Source organism: Sander vitreus, chromosome 1 (genome assembly GCF_031162955.1).
Source record: "Sander vitreus isolate 19-12246 chromosome 1, sanVit1, whole genome shotgun sequence".
NCBI lineage: Eukaryota > Metazoa > Chordata > Actinopteri > Perciformes > Percidae > Sander > Sander vitreus.
The window spans coordinates 22,359,008-22,380,254 of record NC_135855.1 but is presented as its reverse complement, the minus strand read 5'-3'; the positions used below and the strand labels follow the sequence as shown (position 1 = coordinate 22,380,254).

The following is a 21,247-nucleotide window of genomic DNA, read 5'->3' as shown; positions in this document are numbered from 1 at the left end:
GCTTTGATGTACAAAACTTTTGTGCTGTTAGGAATGAATCTGTGTGGCCTTTTTAATTTATCAATTCATATGGATATACCTCTAATGTATCTCGGACTATACTTGAATGTCTTGGTTCTAACATTGAGACAGCCAAAGCTTAGTTTCCCGTGCAACAGTTGTTCACCATGTGTGGAAATTTTACGTCGGTTTGCCATATTTGTCAAGTTTTTAAATGGTCTTTTTATCTTTATGAAATTACAAAGAATGTACTGTATGTGTACACTTTCTCCTACATTTGGGGTGTCACTGTAATGTTAAGTGCAAGAAGTTTAGTGTACAACTACAGATCAACCTTGAATAAAGTTTAACAGTTCATTTCATTGTCCGGAAGATTATTAAATTATTTTTATTTTTTTTTCCCTCCTTAGTTTTTGTTCGTAAATGTCCTAAACTCAGTTTTAGGTTGAATCGTGAGCAATAACTTGCTATTTTTGTGTTCCATTTAAAAGGTTGCATAACCTAAGATTTGTTTTAGGGTGGATTTTGGTAACTTGAGAGATGTACCAACCTTCTACAAGAATGCGCCTTTCTGAAATTTATCCAACAAGAAATGGAGCACGTTATACACTACCTGATAACCTAAAAATTAGGACTATGTGGGCTTGAATAAAGACACTGGGGAAACCTGCTTAGCTCAGAGCAGTGTTGTAGAACTCAATCGGTCTTAAGACCAATTTTTGAAAGTCTCGGAATCGACCACATTTTTACTCTCTTGTCTTGGTTAAAGAGGACTCTGGATTTTACTTCAAGACCACTGTAGGGAGATCACTAAATTGCCTGTGCATTGTCTGATTTGTGTTAACATTACTGCGATTAGATGTCAAATCCTCAGCAATAAAATTTGGCTACCTAAACCATAAGGAGTTTATTTCCAAAATATCTAAAAGAGAACTAATATTAGCCATACATATTAACTAGTTTATATTCTGTATGTTATGGAAATAAAAGAATTAAGAATCTTAATTTGTTTTCTGTGGGTTTTTATTTTATCATGTCATGAGGTGCTCATTTCAACCCAATGACCTTTGGAACAGAGGATTACACCGCAACAGCCTGTCAGTATGGATGGAGGGATTCAAACCTGCAGACTGAAGTCAGTGTTACATCATACCTTCAATGTAACGGCACGTGTTCAAGCCTCTCTTGTGAGCTTCTGTAACGCCTCCTAGTTCTCATATAAATGGTCCGTGTTGTAACAGTATATTAACCTTGAGCTGTGTCTCAAACTGACTTGTGGGTCGTTGAATTTGAAGAAATTGGGCCTGAAAAGTCCTTGAATTGTTGACATGTTTATAGATGGTTGCTGAAGTCACTACTAGAATAGCACATCTGACTTGTGATTTTACTTCCAGATTATGGGTATTCATAGTGACATTTCACTAAAGAATCATGTTGATGGCAAAAATCATAAAATACAAACGAAATATAACAATCCACATTTTAACAATTCCTTGTTTTTGTTTTTTTATTTGACATTCTGTTGAAGCATCTTCCCATTTGTGGGTCAGTGTCTCGTCTGACCATCTGAGATAAAAAAAAAAACAAGTGTTTACATATTTTAGCTCACTTTAAACCATTTGATCTGTCTTTAATAAAACATCTTTAACAAAAGACAGCATCTGTGAAGACATTTCCAGTAAGACGTGAGGAATACACCAGAATGCTGCACCAACAAAAAAAACTACATTTTCTAGGCTAATTCCCAGATAGTGTACGGACAGAAATCCCTGCTTTTAATAGAAAATAAAAATGCAGATGTGGATAGTTTTCTCAGCATTACATGAGACAAGTTCGTGAGGAAGATTTAATCGCTGTCATCATTGTTGGAGGCTTCATGTTCAGAGCCGTTGTCAGAGCGGCGTGGGGAGCCCTCGTTGTCTGATCCCACTTCAGATCCCCTGTCTGATCCTCGGTCGGACGCAGCGACAGGCGATCCAGGCCGGGACTCGTCGTCGGACCCTGATCGACTCCTCTTGCTCTCGGCGTCCGACTGCTCTGAATCGGACTGCAGCTGCACCCTCCTCTTCTTCACTGGACGGTCGCTGCCAGAGTCATTCCCGGAGCCTGCAGAATGCCGAGGGCTGCCCGCCTCGCTGCCAGAGTGGTTCCTACCTCCATCTGACTCACTGTCAGATGCAATACGCTTCCTGTGGCCGTCCTCGTCATCAGATCCCGAACCACTGTCTCTTTGTTGTCTGTATGGGAGAGAGTGCACTCATCAATTTCCTGTTGCGGTACTAACGCACTTGTTTCGAGTGACGCCGAGATCAAAAAGTGGCTGATTGTTTGCCACTAATGGTACAGCGGCATAAACCGATCCCGTGGTGGCTTATGCCGCTCACTACAGCGGTATATGCCGATCCCAAAAGAGTTATGCCTAGGTTTGGGTATTTTTACGATTCTGATGCCGAACCCGTACTTTTAAAACGATTCCGATTCCTGACATGAAAAATGACATCAAAGACGTAATATGTTTACGAGCGATCACGTGCAGTGAATGGTTAATATGCTTTTACGTCCGTTTTGGTGAGCCCAGAGGGAGAATATGGCATTTTAAAAGTAGCCAACATTTACGGTAGCTAGGTAACGGTAGACTACAGAGAAAGTGGGATATTTTTTGCGTCCGTTTTGGAACGACGGAGGGAAAATATTTCAGGCAACACATTAAGTGGAACCGAAATTTGCGTTCTAATCCGGTCCGATTCCTACCGGTTGCGTAGGAACTGGTTTCATAGTGGAACCGGGTTTCGGTACCCAACCCTAGTTACGCCGCTCGTGTTTCCTAACGGCAGGTGGAAGTGGTAGGTTGCTGTCAGTGACAAACAGTAAAGTATTTTCATATACCGCTGTACTCAGCGGAATACCAAAACAACAATCACTTTTTAGCGGATGATCACTTTTTGGCCCAACACCGGTCGGTACCGCGGCACGCCACTCCAGGGATCGTCTTATGCCGATGTACCACTAGTGGCACGCCATCCATCTTTTCGATCTCGGCTGCTTGTTTGAGTGTAAATTCTCATCTAAAACGTTTATGTTCTTACCTGTCTTCAGCTATTTTCAGGCCATCCTCATCTGAAGACGACTCCGAAGAGGAGATGATGGCCTTAGACTTGATCTTTCCTTTGAGGGACGGTGGCAAACGCTCAGGCTGGGGCTAAAAATGATGAAAATATGTTACATTTATAGAATTTGGCCAAAGAAACATATTTCCAAAGGATTTCAAGAAGATTAATCACAACAAAAGAACAGAACAACGAAAACTCAAAAGGACCTTTTCAAACTTCTTGCGTTCTCTGGGTTTGCGCTTCTTGGGTCGTGACCCTCCTTCCTCGTCGTTGCTGTCATCTCCTCCTCTAGCAGGCCTGTAACACAAGACAACGTTTGCTCTGAGTATCTTAGGTGCCTTGTTTCAGCAGTTCAACATCAAGTGTCGCACACTCACTTCCTCCTCTTCTTGCGCGACTTCTTCTCTCCGTCCTCGCCCTCCTCTTGCTCGCTGCCACTGCCGCCCCTCCTCTTCTTCTTCTTCCTCGTTGGCAGGTCCTCGTCAGAGTCATCGTTGACAAACTCGTCTATGTCGCCTTTCTTGCGCTTAGAGATGAAAGTTACAAAAAGGTTAAGTATGTAATCCACGCCAAGTTAGTCTGCTGATGAGTTTGTTATCCGTGCCAACACTCACACGCCCACCGCCCTTCTTCTTTTCTTTGGCCATTTCCTTTGATCCTTCTGCGAAGGTGAGCAGGTTCTTGGTCTTCTCCACGTACAAAGCTCTCTGCTCCAGGAGCTTCTTCTGTTCCTCCACCTCTTTGTTCCGCTTCTCCTCCTAACAAGGTTTTAAGGGTGACAAGCCAACCAATTAATAAAAAAGCGCTTTATTGTAGCTCAAACATATAGAAAATAAAGACATAACAGAAACTTATTCATAGTCATTTACTAGTAAAAGGCTTTACGGTTTTTGGATGGTAGCTCCATGCGTACCTTGTCTTTCATCATCTGCTGACGCAGCAGGTCCCTCTCCTGTTCTTGTTTGGCCCGAAGCTCCTTCTCCTCCTCATCCTGCTTTCTGGCTCTCGCCACATGGTACTGAGCCTGACTCAGCAGGTCAGAGCACTGCCTGCAATCCCACAACACAGCCACCAAAGTATAGGGTTTAAAACAAAATTAAGAAAAACATTTCATGTCCGTAAAGCCTAAATCACATCTGTGGTATAAAAAAAAGAAAAAGAAACAGAGGCCAATATGGTTGGAATAATTGGTTTCAGCTTCAATAAAAAAATTTAAAAAAAAAGAAACGTGAATATTACAATATTACATTACAAGTGTGAATATTTTAACATAGTTTTCATGAATCCTTTTAACTGTTCCTTCAAACAATAACAAAAACCTTCTGCGTGTATTTAAACTGTGATGAGAATAAATTAAGACTGACCTGGCCTCAGAAGCGGCAAGAGCGAGGTCAAACCTCATCTTGTCTCCAGACTTGCTGAGGTAGCTGAAATACCTGTAGGAGGAGGAGGAGGAAGAGGAGGAGGAGGAGATACAATTGCAGGATGAGGTACAAGACAGCCAGATGCTCAAACTGCCGAGGAGGAGGTATAAATCAAGTCCCATACCTGTGGGCCAGTTCAAGCTCTTTGACAGCGCTAAGCACGGCCTTCAAGTTGCTCTTCTCATCTTTCAGCACAAGAGTGGCCAGTCTCTGAAGCACCAGGGCCACGTTGAACATCAGCACCGTATCGCTGGGCGCCACGTGACGGGCCTGGTTGGAAACACACAGGAACATTTTACTCCCCTCATATTTTAGCATAAAATGAAAAAAAAAAAAAAGCCTTTTTAATTTGTCCTCATGTTACCTTCAGCAGCATCTGCTTGCACTCATGGAGTTTACCACACTTGAAGAGCGCCCTCGCAAGATACAGCAGCACCTCCGTGTTCTGGTATTTGTAAAATTTCTTCAGGCAGTTCTCATACTGTGGAGGCAGAATACAATACTCAACTGTACTGACAAAAACACAAACGACGACAGTCTTTTTTAAATGGTAATCACAAGTGAGGCCCTTACCATCTGCACGGCGCTGATGTACTGCTTCTGTTCCACGTAGATGTGAGCCAGATTTAGCCAGACGTCGCTGATGTCTGCTGTGGCCTCCCTCACCTGCGCAAACACGTCGCGGGCCTCTCTGAAGAAGCCCTTATGGGCCAGGACGGCACCTGGACACAAGGCATTTGTGTTAAATACTTCATACATATGCAGTAGGAAGGATAATAAAAAAAAAAAAAATATATTATAACTAAATGTAAATATTAAACTCAACGGACCGATGCCATTGGCAGCGTAAAGGTTCTTGGCGTCATTTCGCAGGACTTGTTTGTATATGGCCAGGGCTCGATCCTGGTGTCTCTTTTCCTGCCAAGACAAAAAAAAACACACGTACTCCATTTGGGGATCTATTATTTCCCCTTTTTTTATGTCAATTCAGAGTTTCCCCACAGCGTTTTATCATGGATACGTCCTTATTGACTTATTATTAAACACTTCAAGAAAACAAGCAGAAGCGCTACATCGCACAATAAGTCATGTGATTATTGCTTTACCTTTTCCCGGTCTCTGGTGGGCTGGTGCAGAGTCTGCAGCCACACGTTACCCAGAGCCAGCATGGAGTAGGTGTCGTTCTGTGTGGATGGCTGCTTCAGAATACGCTCAAACTTCTTTTGACCCGGTCCCCATTCCTGTTTGGCCAAGTGAAGGTTCCCTATCAGCGACCAGGCATCCGGGTGATCCTGCACCAAACAGAACAAACATCAGAAAATGTTGGAGAGAGTTTGACATTGGATTTTTTTTTGTTGATAATATTCACACAACAACAGGTGACCAAATACCTGATTAATCTGCAGGGCCTCTTTGAACCAATCAGAAGCTTCGTAGAAATTTCCTTTGTCGCGAGCCATCGCTCCAAGACGCAAATAACCTGTGGACCAAAGATTCACACAGTACATTTTTTTTCCTTCTTGCTTTCGCTTTTTTATCGTATAATCGTGCGTGCTTACAGTCCACGTAGTTAGGATGCTCTCTCAGGATGTTTTTGTAGAGTTTCTCAGCTTCGTGGAATTCGCACATTGCCTCATACAGGCGGGCCAGATTGTAGGAGGTGGTGACAGAAATGGCGTTGTAGTAATGCTCGTCATGCTCCCCTTCAGCTTTGGCCCGCTCGAGAGAGGCAAGAAAGTATTTCTGTAGGAGAGAAGACATGACCCATCCTTAAATACACATTGTTCTGCACACTTTATGATCATGGATAAAAACTACTTTAAAACAGCCCAGTGAAAGAAACCATTGAATGCTTTGTATATCCAATGAATTCCCAAGTGAATATATAGCTATTTGGGGAATTATGTCATGTTAATACAAGCTGTGCTGTATAGTATTAGCTACCTTGGCCTCTCCAAGGTTGCCCAGTCTGAAGTGAAGAGCCCCCAGGTTGTTGAGGATCTCAGGGGGAACGTCGGCCTGCACCTTCTCCTGCAGGATGCGCGTGGCTGTGCCGTACGCAGACAATGCTCCCTGAATGTCAGTCTGCTCCAGGATCTGAGCAAGCTCGATCCACGCCTCCACGTCATCTGGGTACTGCTCCGTTACCTTCTTTAAATGACCCTAGGGAAGTTTTGAGATCCTAGTGTAGTCAAACATCTAAATAAACCATAGGAATTCGAATGTGATTAAATAATCTGCACTGGAAACATACTTTGGCGATGTCTCTCTTTTCCTGATCGTCAGATGTTGCGTAGAGAGATCCCAGAATTTTCATCGTTTCGTAGTTGTTGGGGTAGGCCTTCAAAACCTTTTCGAAGCACTGTGCCGCATTCTCCTTGTCTCTTCGATACACGTACATCTGCCCCAGGCCAAAGAAGGGCAACACAAAGGTGGACGAGGCAAACTGAGTGGCCTGGTAGTAATACTGAAATGCTTGGTCATAGTCCTCCTGAAAAGACAAAGAGAATAGAGACATCAGAGATGTAAAGTGACAACACTGTGAATAAACAGTAAGCTGCCTCAGGATCAGTAAGGACTTTACCTGCACGTGAAACGAGCGAGCTAACTGGTAGCAGCTCTCAGCCTGCATGGCCTCGACCTCTGTGTTATGGAAAGCGTGGAGGGCCAGATGCTGCACTTTACTGTAATCCTGATAGAAAACACACAGGTGTGAATAATAGTTAAACGACACTGCAGAACCGTGACGGCATTTCAACGACAAACCAGACCAGTGACTACCTTTTTGAAGAAGAAGTGGTTGGCGAGGTGGTTGAGCACCATGGGGTTGCTGGGGTCGATGGTGTACGCCCGTGACAGGAGCTGCACTCCGTTCTTGATGGAATCTGCCTCCTTGCTGTTGAGCTCCAACACCGCCAAACCAACAAGAGCGCCCACGCATTTTGAATTAAGCTCCAGGGCTCGACCAAACGCCAGACGAGCCTTCTCCAGTTTGCTGAGCTTTACAAAACAATGGCCCATCCCCAGCCTTACCTCAGCTAGAGACACAAGAACAAGACAGAAACAGATGAAGAATAATCTGTAACACATCTTGGTATGAGAAATGCAATAGCAGTAGCATGAGATAGCAGGAAAATATCGGCTGATCAGGCGTCACATCTTTTTATAACCAAAGGAGGGATCTTTATCCAAGAAGTTTATTGTATTTGTTTATGTTAAATAACTATTTACAGATATGTCATTACCAGATTTTTTTCATACTCGGATATTGTATCGACCAGACTCTAGTAGTAGTAGTCGTAAATGTAATAATATCGTAGTAGTAATCACAAATACAGGGTTCTGTTTTGAGGAGGTGACAGGTAACATGTTTACCTGGGCAGCCGGGGTTTGTACGCAGAGCCTTTTTGTAGTATGCCAGTGCTCCTCTGTAATCCTTTTTATTAAAGGAGATGCAGGCCTTACCTGTTGAACAACAACCGTGTGATTATTTCAGCGAATCAATCACAGTGGTCAAGATTAATGTCTTATTTTTAATATTCATCTTGCCGAGCAAAGCAGGGATGTTGTTGGTGGACTGATTGAGGACGAAGTGGAACTGAGCGTCAGCCTGGTCCATCTTGTCTCCTTCCAGCAGGCAGAAACAGGCTCGTCCCAACAAATGGTTCTGAGTGAGCCAAGAGCATGTTGTGTTTACTTATAATGCAAAGTTAGTGGAGCAATAGCAGTTTTCTCTCATCATACATTTTTTTCGTACCTGATCATACATGATGATCTTGTCTGCCATCGTGTAGAGCAGCGTGGCCTGCGTGATGAGCTCTTTCTTGGCATCTTTGTTTTTCTCTTTACGTGCTTGCTGGACATAGTAAGCCGCCAATGTGTCCAGACAGGTCATCTGATCCTTCTCGTGGTCTCTGTAGTCGAGGTTTCCATCAATACGAGCTGCCTCTAAAAGCTTGACAAAATCCTCCGTTTTGCCCTGCTTGTAGTACTCCAACTAAAAAAAAGACAGATTGCACACTGTTACAACTGATGGAATACATTTCAATGTGATATTTGTATTGTGCTCAATTTAGTCATCAAGCTAACATTCTATGTTGCGATAGTATATAGTTATATTCTCGATAGATATTCCGTGGTTGCTCCATTGACTCACAGCCAAAGCAATCCATATGTGCAGCTGTGTATGCTCCTGCTTCAGGATACTGATGACCTCGTCTCCTTCTGGCAGCTGGTCAAAGTCAAGCTCGATAACCTGCAAGACACGATTTCATGTCATTGAGCATCAACATCTGACAAAACTCATACTCCATGTGTACTTTAAGTTATGAATGGGGTTTAAACATACTATGAGAAAATACCAATTTGTCAACAGTCAGAGTTTTTTCTTCTTTCTTTTTTTAAAGATTATTATTTTTGTCTTCAACTGTAGACAGCTGTACACAGGAAAATGGGGGGGGGGGCGCGACATACAGCAAAGGCGCATTGTGGAAGCTCTGTCAAAAATATATATATATAGTTTATCCACCCCGTTCATATTAATAATGATAATCAGGCAACTCTATCTACTAAGGCTGCGCGATATGAGGAAAATATGCGGTGTGATATTGAAATGTACTCAGTTTCACCTTTTTGTTGCTTTTATTAAATACAACAAATTGCTTGTTGAATAGAAGAAAACTGAAAAGAAATAATTTACCAACATTATTTTATTGAACATTGAACTGAACAAATGAATGAATTAAAAAAAAGAATGATAGTTACGTTTTAAAGGGCCGTTATCTACTGATAATAATCTCTTTCAACTAACTAACTGACTAACTAAGCAGCCCTGACGTTACTACTAACTTGCATTAGAAGCCTGAGCTCATATTTCTGCAGACAGTAATACTGATTGCTAACGTAACTAACGTTACTTCTGTAACGTTACTTGCTGCTCCAAACATTACTGACGTTTACGTTTCGACTTGCAAACATCTAAATATCTCACGCTGACATTACACTACATTACTCCGCTGTAATGTAAAGAGCATTAGCTAATGCTAGCTAGAGTTAGCATTAACATCGAGGTCCACTTAGTCAAACAAATACAATAAATTACGTTTACATATTAGAGGAGTTTTACCTCATCTGTGTCCCGTAAAGGGATCTCGATAGAGCCCCGAGACATCTTGACTGAGGAAAAATCCACTTTGAGTTAGATATATTAAAAAACAAATAGAAAATCTCCAGCCCGTTTTCTGGTTGGTAGCTACTTCATGCCTCCGACAGGAAACAAACATACGTGCTGTGCAACGGAAATGGTGTCCGGGCAGCAAATTTGCGTTTCCTTGGACGGCGAAGGCATGACCCGCCCTACTCTGCCTCTGAATGGCTAGTACTTGTTGCCTTCGTTAGTTGGATTGGTTAGGTTTAAGGCATGGAAAGTGAGATTGGTCTGGGGTTTTAGGAAGAATACTAAGGTAAGCCAATCAGAAGAAGAGTAGGGCGGGTCATTACTTTTCCATCCTAGGAAAAGAACCATGGTCCGGGCCATAGACAGTATATAGACAGTATATAAGGTCTGGGCAAGCAGGTTGATAGGGATCCAGAACGTGTTCCTTCCAGTTCCTGGAGGTGAATAGACAGTGCTTTTCAGTGAATACACGGTTGAAAACAGTACTATTAGTACGAAAACATATATTTAGCAACTCCCTGGAATATTTTGTTTTTAGTAAGTCTGGTAGGATTCGTAGCAATTTGCTAAACTCACAAATGAAACTAAACATGTATTGTAGCCTACCATATTACCTCAAGTGATTTAACGCGCGTACACACACGTACACGTACACACACACACACACACACACACACACACACACACACACACACACACACCCATACACCTGTGTTTCGTGCGGCGCATTGTGGAAGCTCTGTCAAAACTTTTATTTATAATTGCCAACGCAGCCAATATACGACCTTGAATCACAGATATGCCGACTAATATTTTCACACAACCTCTGTGCTTGGCGAAATATGGTAGGTAATTTGCAGTGGCTTTTTTACTTTACAAACATGGCAGATTCGCACGGGATTAAGACGACCTCCTCAATTATTACACAGAGGTCCCCAGGTAATAATCCCGTGCGAATAAGACTTTAGACAGTATTTTTTAATGGATTGACAATAATTTAGTTTGATACGTTAAAGTGGTGAATTGAAATTGAAATCCATTAACGGCATCGTTGTCGCAGACCTCATCAGGGCAGCATTTTGGCAGGAGTGGGGTGAGGTGGCTGGTGGGGGAGGGGGCTGGGGGATGTCAGCTGGTTTTGATCTGAAGCAGTGAAAACAAGCATATGGGCATCTTAAAGACTTCTTATGCAAACATCACAGTGTACGAGGAAGACCAGAAAAATAATAATAGATGAAAATGAGTCTCCAGATTTAACATTTTCACAATCTTGTTTTTCTTTTGAGAGGAACTGTCCTGGACTGAGAAGTAAGAATTTATTTTTATTACTGGTTTAGAATTATTGCCCCATTATATGTTGTCTGTGGTGTCTGAAACTGTGTCATGGATACCCTGCACTTTTTAACCGCGCAAAAAATGTACCTTTGAGTACAAATTAAAGTAACCTGATCCTGAACCTGAACCTAGAATATCTGATTGCTATGTAACTACAAGACAAACAAAATAACTACTTTTTAAACTGTGATTTAATGGACACTATCATTCCTGTATGTTAAACAACACAAACAGAATTCATTTTTAGTAGTAAAGATCTGGTTTAGCAATGTTGTGCTCCTTTCTTGAAAACATGTTATTATATTAACACAGTATTGTATTGTTATTGCCTATGAAAGCCAGTTAACCTCACATGTTTCTACCTCATTGTAAAATGGCATTAAGAAACTATATGCAATATGTAACCCACTGATTAGATCTCACTGCGTACATGTAAGCGTTAGAAGCAGTCAGATCTGGAGAGGAGTTATTAAAATGCTTCACATTTTAGATATTAATTGACTTTAATGTGTGATTCAATTTTGATCTGTGTTGTATATGTGCTTAATAATAAATGTGGGTAAATATCTGTAAAGTATTTGATGTTTATTTAAAAAAAAAGCAGGTCATGTAGGAACGTGACAGTCCATCAGCACATTTGCTCTCCAGGGATTCAAGAGAAACAAGCAAAATGTCTGACGGCAATGATGGTAAGTGTTGTCGTTACCTTGTTCTATTATCAAAGTACCAAACAAATATTTACAGTTTGTTATCTTTCTTTATGTGTATACTTCCTGTGCATGACACTAACTTTTGCTAATCTCTACATGTTTAGTTTGGGAGTCAGCCGGCAGTGGGTCGGGGGATGTGCTCGAGGACAATAAAGACACAAGTGGATTCTCCGAACATGAACTCCTGGACATCATGTATAATGCATGTAACACCTCCAACACAGGTACGCAGCATTGATTGATTTTACCGAAACAGATTGAAACGATCATATGATTTGTGATTTTGATCATTGTTCATGCGTCTCTCTCGTCTTCAGGAGAGGTGTTGGCCTCCACCATCCTGCAGTACCTGCAGACCATGACGGCTCAGAGTGCGGAGCAGGACAGACTGGCTGCCCTGCGACGGCTGCTCGACCCTGACTGTCAGGACCCTCATGTAAGCAGAGAGACTTTCCACTCCACCATGAGGGAGTGGATCTCACAGTGCAGCCAGGACAGGTGAGACAAAACTGTGCACGAGGGATACAGATAAAGTGTGTAGGCTAAATTAAAGAAGCACAATAAGCGTCATATTAAGGACTTTTAACCTTGATTTAGCAACCCACCTATATAGTAAGTGACTACCTTGACATTGCGTAAAGGTAGTCATCTTAATGTTTTACACTATGCTCAAATATCTGCAAATCTAGATGACTGCAAAGCATCTGTAGAGTCACATTTTTAAAACAATCATATAGAATTATATTATGTTAAATGCAATCAACCAATACATTACTTAAATAGCGAGAAAATGTCATCAATCTGGAGAAATAAAAAGTCATGGTCACTTGTAAAGATGACTTTCCAGCTGCTAATCCACATTGTTTCAGCTGGATATCAATGTGCAATATCAAATCTATTTTTGATATCTATGTCTTTCTTCTCATAAATCACTGTTCTGCCCCTCCCCTTACATTTTGATGTAATTTATTTAGGTTATAATGATCTTTTAAAAACCTTTGATTTGTTTAGCACTTTTCTCAACAAAATAAAATATAGCAAACAATCAAAGCAACAAGAAAAAGGGCACAATATCCTGGATTGTAATTGTAAGACTTTTAAGAAACCATTGAACATAAAGGAATGACACGCTGTATTCACTTAGTTTACATTACTGTTGACAACTTTTTCCAGTTGTTTAAGCATAATTTGTTAATATGGGACCCATAAAACCTACAATATGTTTCATCGCTGTTGCCGTTGCCGTACATTTCTGTACTTTTATTTCAGTATCATTTTGAATGGAGGACTTTACTTGTAATGGAGTATTTTCATACTGTGTTATTGGTTCTTTTGTTTTTGTAAAAGATCTCGATACTTTTTCCAGTACTGCTTTTCAGGCAGGAGCAAGGTTTATTATTCCTAGAAATGAAGCCTTGACCTGCAAGAAAAATTATAAATAAATTTCCCAAAACTATCATATATGATGTTTATTTTCATTTTACAAACACATTGGGATATGTCCAGTTAAAACAGCCTGTGTCCATGGAGTGTGTTGTTGATTCAATCTTTTATTAATCCGCATTTTCTATGAGCTGTGTGAACTAACCCACTGACTCTTGTGTTTCAGTTCTGATGTAGACAGCAGTCATGTGTCTTGGCCTGACTCTTCTAAAGTGCCTGTAAATGGTAGGCCACCATTTTTTTGTTCAGAAGAAATGTCTTAATCACATCAGACGGCGATCAACTAAACCTGATTTCCTTTCAAGGAATGGATTTCTCAGCTTCTCAAAGCAAAGCTGCCTCCTCAGAAAGCCACCGGTGTTCCTGGTTAGTTATTTCACTCCTTTAATTACTGCATGTGTTAAAGGTGCAGTAGGTAAGACTTATAAAACTAACTTTCTGTCATATTTGCTGAAACTGACCCTATGTCCGAGTAGAACTACATGAAGCAGGTAATTAAAAAAAGAAATCCGGCTCCTCTGGCACCACCTACAGCCTGTAGTGCGATTTGCAAAATCCACACCTCACTGTTCAGATGCACCAATCATGGCCAGGAGGGGTGGCCAACTGCATGTCAATCACTGCTCATGCACACAAATTCATTCTCCCTTGTGGGGGGAGGGGCTTAGGAGACCGTTTTGGGCTTTAGCAGAAAGGCGGGAGGGACTGAGAAGTTGTCGATTTGGCTAAGTCCTGGATCTTTGCACTCCTATCTACAGCACCTTTAAACAGTCTTCCTCTAAACAATGCATTGTCTTACTTCACCACAAACTGTTTATTTGGCTTCAGTGGTGATGGAAAAGACCTGTTAGGCACAGTGGCCGAACTGAAGCACGCTCAACGCAAGCTAAGCGAGCAGAACAGCAGCCTGCTGAGGACAGTGGCTCAGTGTGAAGACGTAAACCTGCAGCTCACTCTGGAGATCACTGAGCTGCGAGCCAAGCTGGCCAGGTGACGGATCAACTACTTCCTTCTTCATTTAACTCTAGTCATAGTGTGTAGGATTATACTATAACTGTAAGTCCTCACAAAAGCACATAATTGTCTCATTTCATTTCATTATTTCCTATAACCATTGCAGTGTATTCTTCTGACACAAACCTTATCCCAACATATAAGCTGTGTAATGGTCAGAGAGGAGCAGAGAGAACAAAAGTCAACATCATACATCATAGCAAGCAAGCAATTTCAATGCAACCAGACTCAGATCACTTTCGAGTGACACGTCTCTATCAGGTCACCTCACAAACATCTTTTAGCTGCTAGTAGTCACAGTTAACGAGAACGTTATCAGTGTTAAAAGCTTGAATTAAAAAGGTATGTTCACATCAACCTGATGCAAATAAATATTGACTGTGAAAACCATGTTTAAGCACAATAAATATTTGTTCATTTTACCTGAGGGAAGCATGAGACCAATTTTGATAAAACATCACTACGACACCAAACGGCACATTTGTAACTATTTTTAGCTCAGAGAAATGAACCACAAAACTTCACCAGCTGAAGCTACCGGCAGAATGAATGTAATATAAATCAAATTTATGATATGATATTATCAAATCATTTTCTACTACGAATATAGTGAACAATTTTTACCGCAGCAAACTCACGAATAAACACTTTGATCAGTGTCTCTGCTTGGCAATCACATATTGTGTGCTCTGAGTTTTTAGAACCTAAACATCAAATCAAATTTTGTATTTGAGTACCCCCTAAGATCAATCATCATATTTTATGTTTAGGTTTATTTCATCCTTCCTTCATTGGTAACATTCATTCATGCATCTTTCAAACAATATTAGGTTATGGAAGCAGATCATAAAATAATAACTGTCTCTTACACTGAGTACAATGTAGAGGTTTCTTTATTATTGAAAACTGTGCTACAGCACCTCATGTGGCTCAACTCTCACCCTTCCATTAGTTTAAATTTAGGTAAGAAAAGAATTAAATCTCTGTTCTTACTCATTTCTCTGTCTGTTTTGGATGTGAGTAGAGGTGAATAAAACAATAAGCCCTGATGTTTCTTTGGTGTGTGTAGTGCTCAGCGGTCAGCATTGAGAGTCAGATCCGTGACAGAAGAACTGGAGGAGACGCGTCTGGCATTTAAAGAGGCCCAGGAGAGAGCGAGCCGCACACAGACCATCTGCACCAAACTGGTACATCACACACTTAACAGTCTCCCAGTGAAGCTACCTTTTAAGTTTGAAACTTGTTTTCATGGCAACTATTTATTACTTTTGCTATAATTACGTACTATTTAAATCTTTTATCATCTTCAGAGCAATGAGGTTGAATGCCAGAAGGTTAACATTCGGAGGCTTGAAGACAAGGTAATGCAGATCTTAAATGAAAGTCCAAAGGTGTGCACTTTCCTTTAGACCACTAAAGTTGATGTTCTTTTTCTTGTGTCTACACAGAATGAAAAACTTAGCTTTGAAAGGACGTGTTCTGAAGATAGCATCAACAAACTGAGGAAATTCAACACTGAGTTGAGGGTAGGAATACGGTGGCCAAACGCCCTGCAACTTAAGAAAACACACGCAAATAGACAAAACACAAGCAAATTAAGAAAACAACTTCATTAATTTGACAACACATGTGCAGCATTCAGCAAACGCGCTGCAAATGCACACAACACAACCAAATACATAAACGCGCTGCAAATGCACACAACACAACCAAATACATAAACGCGCTGCAAATAAAAAACGATGCAAAAAGAAAAGCACGTAAACCCCGAAAAAAGAAGCGATGCAAAAAGAAAAACAACTTCATTAATTTGACAACACATGCGCAGCATTCAGCAAACCCACTGCAAATATACACAACACAACCAAATACATAAACGCACTGCAAATACACACAACACAACCAAATACATAAACGCACTGCAAATACACACAACACAACCAAATACATAAACGCGCTGCAAATATGAAACGATGCAAAAAGAAAAGCACACAAACCCAGAAAACAAATGCAACAAAAAAACGCAGCATCCAGATTATACAACGGAAGTTCTCCAGACCTCTAGAGGGAGCAGCTACCAACAAAATAGGTGATCAATCTGTATTCATATTGTGGAGCAATTCGCTCTTGAAATACAAAAAACAAACAGGATTTATAGTCCCTCACTGTTTAGTAAATCAGCCAATTTACCGTGGGATTTATCAATCTGAATAAATCCCGCTCGCACATATAAACACAAAACTGCTTTGCTAACTCCAACGTGTTGTAAGTAAGACATCTGCTGAAAAAGTTATTGTATTCATTAGCATGATTGCCGTACTGTTTAGTTCACAAACATCCAACACACCAAAGTACAAACACATAGCGGACCAGACGCAAGCTTTTATTTTGAAAAGCCGAAGCTCGGGTACGGCACCAACCGGGAGGGCATGAGACGAGAGCATAGACTGTATATTATTAATATATTATGTTATTAATAATAATAATAATAATATTAATTTAATATACGGTCTATGGAGTTCTCCAGGCTGCAGCCATACCCGACTCTAATAAAAAGGCAGAGCGCTCTCTCCCCGTGGGGTCGAAAATCAAGCTCCATTTGCAGTGCGTTTATGTATTTGGTTGTGTTGTGTGCATTTGCAGCTCGTTTGCTGAATGCTTCACATGTGTTGTCAAATTAATGAAGTTTTTTCTTAATTTGCTTGTGTTTTGTCTATTTGCGTGTGTTTTGTCTATTTGCATGTGTTTTCTTAAGTTGCAGGGCGTTCGCCCCTGTCGGCCACCGTAAAAACAGATCAGTAACACACTTGTGTTTCTCTCTGCGTGATGAGTTTGAACTGAGAGTTAAACATCTAAATGTTCACAGGCCGAACTCGAGGAAACCCTGCTGATGTTGACCCTGAGAGACAGAGAAATCACAAAGGTTGGTTTCATCAGAAAGAAATTGTCAGTCCACATTTTCAGTTTGTCCCTTAACTTTACGTTCAAATGTTCCGGTGCAGAAAGACATTCTTATGGATAAGATGAAGAACTCTCATGTGGAGAATCACAACATGATTGAGGTACGTCTTTGGTCACAAAGCAAACACTTTGAATTTGAAACAAAGTTTTGGTGAGATGGAATTAAATTAATCTTATTTGACATCTCATAATATAGAGTAATGCTGGTACTTTACATCATGTAAAAAAAAAAAAATGAAAAGAGACCAATCTCAAATACGATGTGATGCAAACACAAATATCAAGCATTTCAAAGTGATGACTGATGTATTACAACAATGAGCGATCTTATTAGCCTCATAATGTTAGAATATGTAACGAGAAAACAATTTGAAATATATTGTATCTTGAATGTGTTTATATTTTATTAAATGGTGTTGAATGGTTGGTATATACCAAATTGACAATGTTCTGATGTTGCAGGGTCTGCAGTCAGAGCTGGTGAGGTTACAGGAACATTCACACCAAGTTCTTTTGAGGTACTTCTAACTGTGTCTACATCTACATTTATTCTATGTGACAACACTAAATCGCCTATTTACACCCATTTTCCTCAGAAGCATAAAGTTGAGAAGTAGTGGCAGAGTTATGCATTAACACATTCCAGCTTACATAGTTTTGTAGAAAAGATAATATTGTGCGATTTTAATGGGGAAAAAAGCATTAAAAATAATTCAGAGAATATTTCAACATGACAGACAGCACACAGCAGATATGTTGACTTGTCAGAGTAAGAAAAGCGCAGGTGTTATTCATAAAATGAATTCAAGTGTCCCAGTAAACCATGACATTGTGACAGTGAGCCAGCATGCACAGGACGCTGAAACTGTATCAGCTGAATGGAATCTAGCCGTCATTAATGCTGTCATTTACACCTGTGCTCTTCCTGTCAATAATTCTTCCATGAAATGGGCCTATTGCATGTGAATTGCACAATAAATACAAGTTTAATTAAAGCTGCAAGCAGCGTTGGACGGGCCCTCGCACCTCCTTGCACGTTGGGATTACTGGCGGACGCCGCTCCTTGCGACTGTGCATTTGCACGGCACTCAGACACTGCAAATCGTCACCAATGCAAAGGGAACTCTCTGCTGAGTTCAATGATACCTCACACAAGACTCTATATCATACAGTTCATTAGCTGTGAAAGGGGGCGTGGCTAAAGCATAGGGGGCAGGCTAAACTATGACCAATGAAAACGGAACTCTCTGCTCAGTTCAATGATACCTCACACAATAGTTTACAAGAAACAGGTCATTAGTCATTAAAGGGGGCGTGGCTTAAGCATATGGGGCAGGGCAAATCGTCACCAATTAAAAAGGATCTCTTTGCTGAGTTCAATGATACCTCACACAAGAGTCTACCTTAAATGGTTCACAAGTTATGAAGGGGGCATGGCCTGAGTACATGGGCGTGGCTAGAGTATAGGGGCCGGCTCAATATCACATATAGACCACACATTCTAAGTTTCATGTAAATTGGATGATGTTTGTCATTTAAGGCTGATTTCCTGTTGCCAGCAGGGGGCGTTATGACCAAAAGTCAATATTGGCCGTAGATGTCCTCAGGCCTGGACTCTTATCAATCATGACAAATTTCGTCCAGATTGAAAAATGTACAATCAAGTTACAACAGCTTTCTCATTAATCGCTAAATGCTCAAAATGGCCGCCACGCCACACCCACACTGTTCAACAAAAAGTCTTGATTTTAAGAACTTTTCATCGTTTTCAAATTTGAAGTTGATCGGATTAAATCTCTAGGAGTTCGTTAAAGTATATCACCTTGACTTTTAGGCCTACTTCCTGTTGCCACTAGGGGGCACTATGACTTTGAGCCAATACAGCCTGTAGATGTCGTCAGGGTTGGCCCTGACACACCAACCCGATTATCGGCTGTCGGACAGTCTGGCGAGGTCAGTGACTCGAATCAGTTTGTGCCGTCGTCAGTCGGAGGAGCCGTCGGCCTTCATTTGGGCCGATTTGAAATGTTGAAGTGGAAGGCGGGCAGTCGGACTCAATGACCAATCTGATTGGTGGAGTGCTAACCCAGAAATGACGAGCGAGATGAGCGTGACTAGAGTCTCTCAAATCTGACAAAAATCTTTTAAACTGACCTTTGTCGATCTGAAATGAAGACAGATTCAGCAACTGCATGGCCTATTTCTCGCTTAAAATGTTTTCGTGTTTTGAAACGTTTTGGTGAACTATTTTCGTAAAATATGAGATCGTATTCCGAACGAGCCGCCATGATGGTCTGGCTTTGAAATTACAACGAAGCCAGACCCACGTGACACGTTCGTCCAATCAGCTGCCGGTTTTAATTTTTTGGGCGACAATACAGATTAGCGCCGCCTGCTGTTATGCAGACGTATTATTACGTCTCGCGCACGATGTGTTCCGAGACACTTTTTTGACCAACTTGAGGAGGCAGTCAGTCGGACTGCCTTTTCTGCCGAAGGTTGGCCATCGGGTTGGTGTGCCAGAGCCTTTATGAATCCTGAAAAGTTTCGAACCAATTGGACAATGTACAATCAAGTTACACCCACTTCCTGTTTCAATGGCGAAACGCACAAAATGGCCACCCCACCACGCCCATGCCCTATAACGAAAAGTTTTTCTTTTGATAACTTTTCATCTTTAACGTCTTAAGATGGCACAGACCAAATTTGAAGTCGATTGGATGAGAGGAGTTTGTTAAAGTACGACGTGGAAATGGCCAAAATTGCACTAATTTCGAACTTTCAATTCAAAATGGCGGACTTCCTGTTGCGTTAAGGGTATGGCTCCAATTAGCTTTTTTGTACATCTGGACATGCTACATATGTGTACCACGTTTCATTAGTCTATGTTAAACGTACTGCAGGGGCTCAAATTTGTTATGTTTGTAGGGGGCGCTAGCGAGCCATTTTTGTGCGCCTATTCCCGAAACTTAAAATACGTACATTTTCACCAGGCTTGATGCAACCGTCAATTTTGGTGAGTTTTTGAGTATGTTAAGCCCCTCAAAAAGGTGATTCATTTGCAGAAAAGAATTCCTTCAGTTTCAGTAGGGCCTTCACCGCTGTCGGCGCTCGGGCCCTAATTAAATGTAAGTGTTCATCTAATATATAGTTAGTGAGTGTTTTCTTCTGTCTGTTCGTGGCAGGTATGACAGACACTGTATCAGTTCTCAGAGTCTCTACAGTCGGGATCCTCCAAACCACCGCTCCCTGCAGAGCGAGATGCAGGACATGCAGCAGGTTGGAAGCGCTTACTGTCTGCAGGTTATCTTTTCATGGTGCTGATATTCTGTCTTGTGTTGACTGTTGCAGCTCTGCCTTCCTTGTCTGCAGCAGCATCACAGAGCTCTGGACGACATAAGCCTCCCGTCCCTGCACACACACAGCGATGATATTCAGAGCATCATCCACAGGATCAAGTCTGCAGAAATAGCTCATCTTCTGCACAACAAGTATCCTGAGAAGGTGAGGAGAGAGTCAACAGAGGATGATAATTGTTACATGCAGGAACATGTATGTGTATACATCTGTCTCTTCTCTCACACGCAGGACTGTGCTCTTGTAGAAACACAGGAGAGGCCCTTTCCTCACCGCCAGCAGCGACAGACAAGCATCAAGCAGCAGCTTGTCAATGTGTATGTGAGTTTTTTACCTCCCTTCCTCCTGTTATGGTTACCGACTGGATTTGGTTGATGTTAGTCTGTTCTGAAAAGCTTTCTCCGGCTAATAAAAGGGGTGTCTGGTTTTGACAGTGTTTTTATGGGCAACCCATTACGCAACCCATAGGAGTTACTATCTGTGTGTTAAACTCTGTCGGGCATAAGTGCAGTTTAAGTACCCCTTGGTAACTACAGACATAACACTGTGTAAAGCAGATGTTTATAAAGCTGCGGTGGTGGTTTCAGGCTGCAGGAGCTGGAGCTTCACAAGTGTGTGTGGGAGGAGAAAGGGGAGGTGGAGGAGCGGCGGAGAGCCTGCGAGAAGGAGCAAAAGCAAAGCCAGACTGGAAGCCAGACTCAGATCCAAGAGGCCAAG

General features: G+C 41.4%; 2 protein-coding genes and 1 long non-coding RNA gene across 3 annotated transcripts; 2 read left to right on the top strand and 1 right to left on the bottom strand.

Annotated features, from left to right (window-relative positions):
• Positions 1–2: 2 nt before the first annotated feature.
• On the bottom strand, positions 3–9,831 carry ctr9 (CTR9 component of Paf1/RNA polymerase II complex). Its single transcript, XM_078248300.1, has 23 exons — positions 9,660–9,831; positions 8,691–8,789; positions 8,292–8,531; positions 8,084–8,201; positions 7,910–7,999; positions 7,316–7,572; positions 7,119–7,226; positions 6,789–7,025; positions 6,479–6,697; positions 6,094–6,277; positions 5,926–6,014; positions 5,641–5,826; positions 5,365–5,452; positions 5,108–5,256; positions 4,899–5,015; positions 4,659–4,804; positions 4,475–4,546; positions 4,024–4,159; positions 3,725–3,868; positions 3,488–3,636; positions 3,317–3,407; positions 3,087–3,199; positions 3–2,237 (listed from the first exon to the last, which is right to left on the bottom strand). The coding sequence occupies exons 1-23, from the start codon at positions 9,702–9,704 to the stop codon at positions 1,847–1,849; spliced, it is 3,468 nt and encodes a 1,155-aa protein (XP_078104426.1). The 5' UTR covers positions 9,705–9,831; the 3' UTR covers positions 3–1,846.
• Positions 9,832–10,928: 1,097 nt separating this feature from the next.
• On the top strand, positions 10,929–17,103 carry LOC144523185 (inositol 1,4,5-triphosphate receptor associated 2-like). Its single transcript, XM_078258582.1, has 11 exons — positions 10,929–11,018; positions 11,647–11,734; positions 11,860–11,979; positions 12,073–12,253; positions 13,365–13,423; positions 13,504–13,564; positions 14,027–14,188; positions 15,282–15,399; positions 15,523–15,573; positions 15,661–15,738; positions 17,044–17,103. Exons 2-11 carry the CDS (start codon positions 11,716–11,718, stop codon positions 17,101–17,103), a joined length of 909 nt encoding a protein of 302 aa, XP_078114708.1. The 5' UTR covers positions 10,929–11,018; positions 11,647–11,715.
• A 3,261-nt stretch (positions 17,104–20,364) lies between these two features.
• On the top strand, positions 20,365–20,838 carry LOC144522435 (uncharacterized). Its single transcript, XR_013502404.1, has 3 exons — positions 20,365–20,452; positions 20,546–20,677; positions 20,762–20,838. It is a non-coding gene; the product is annotated as an uncharacterized LOC144522435 (long non-coding RNA).
• Positions 20,839–21,247: the final 409 nt, after the last annotated feature.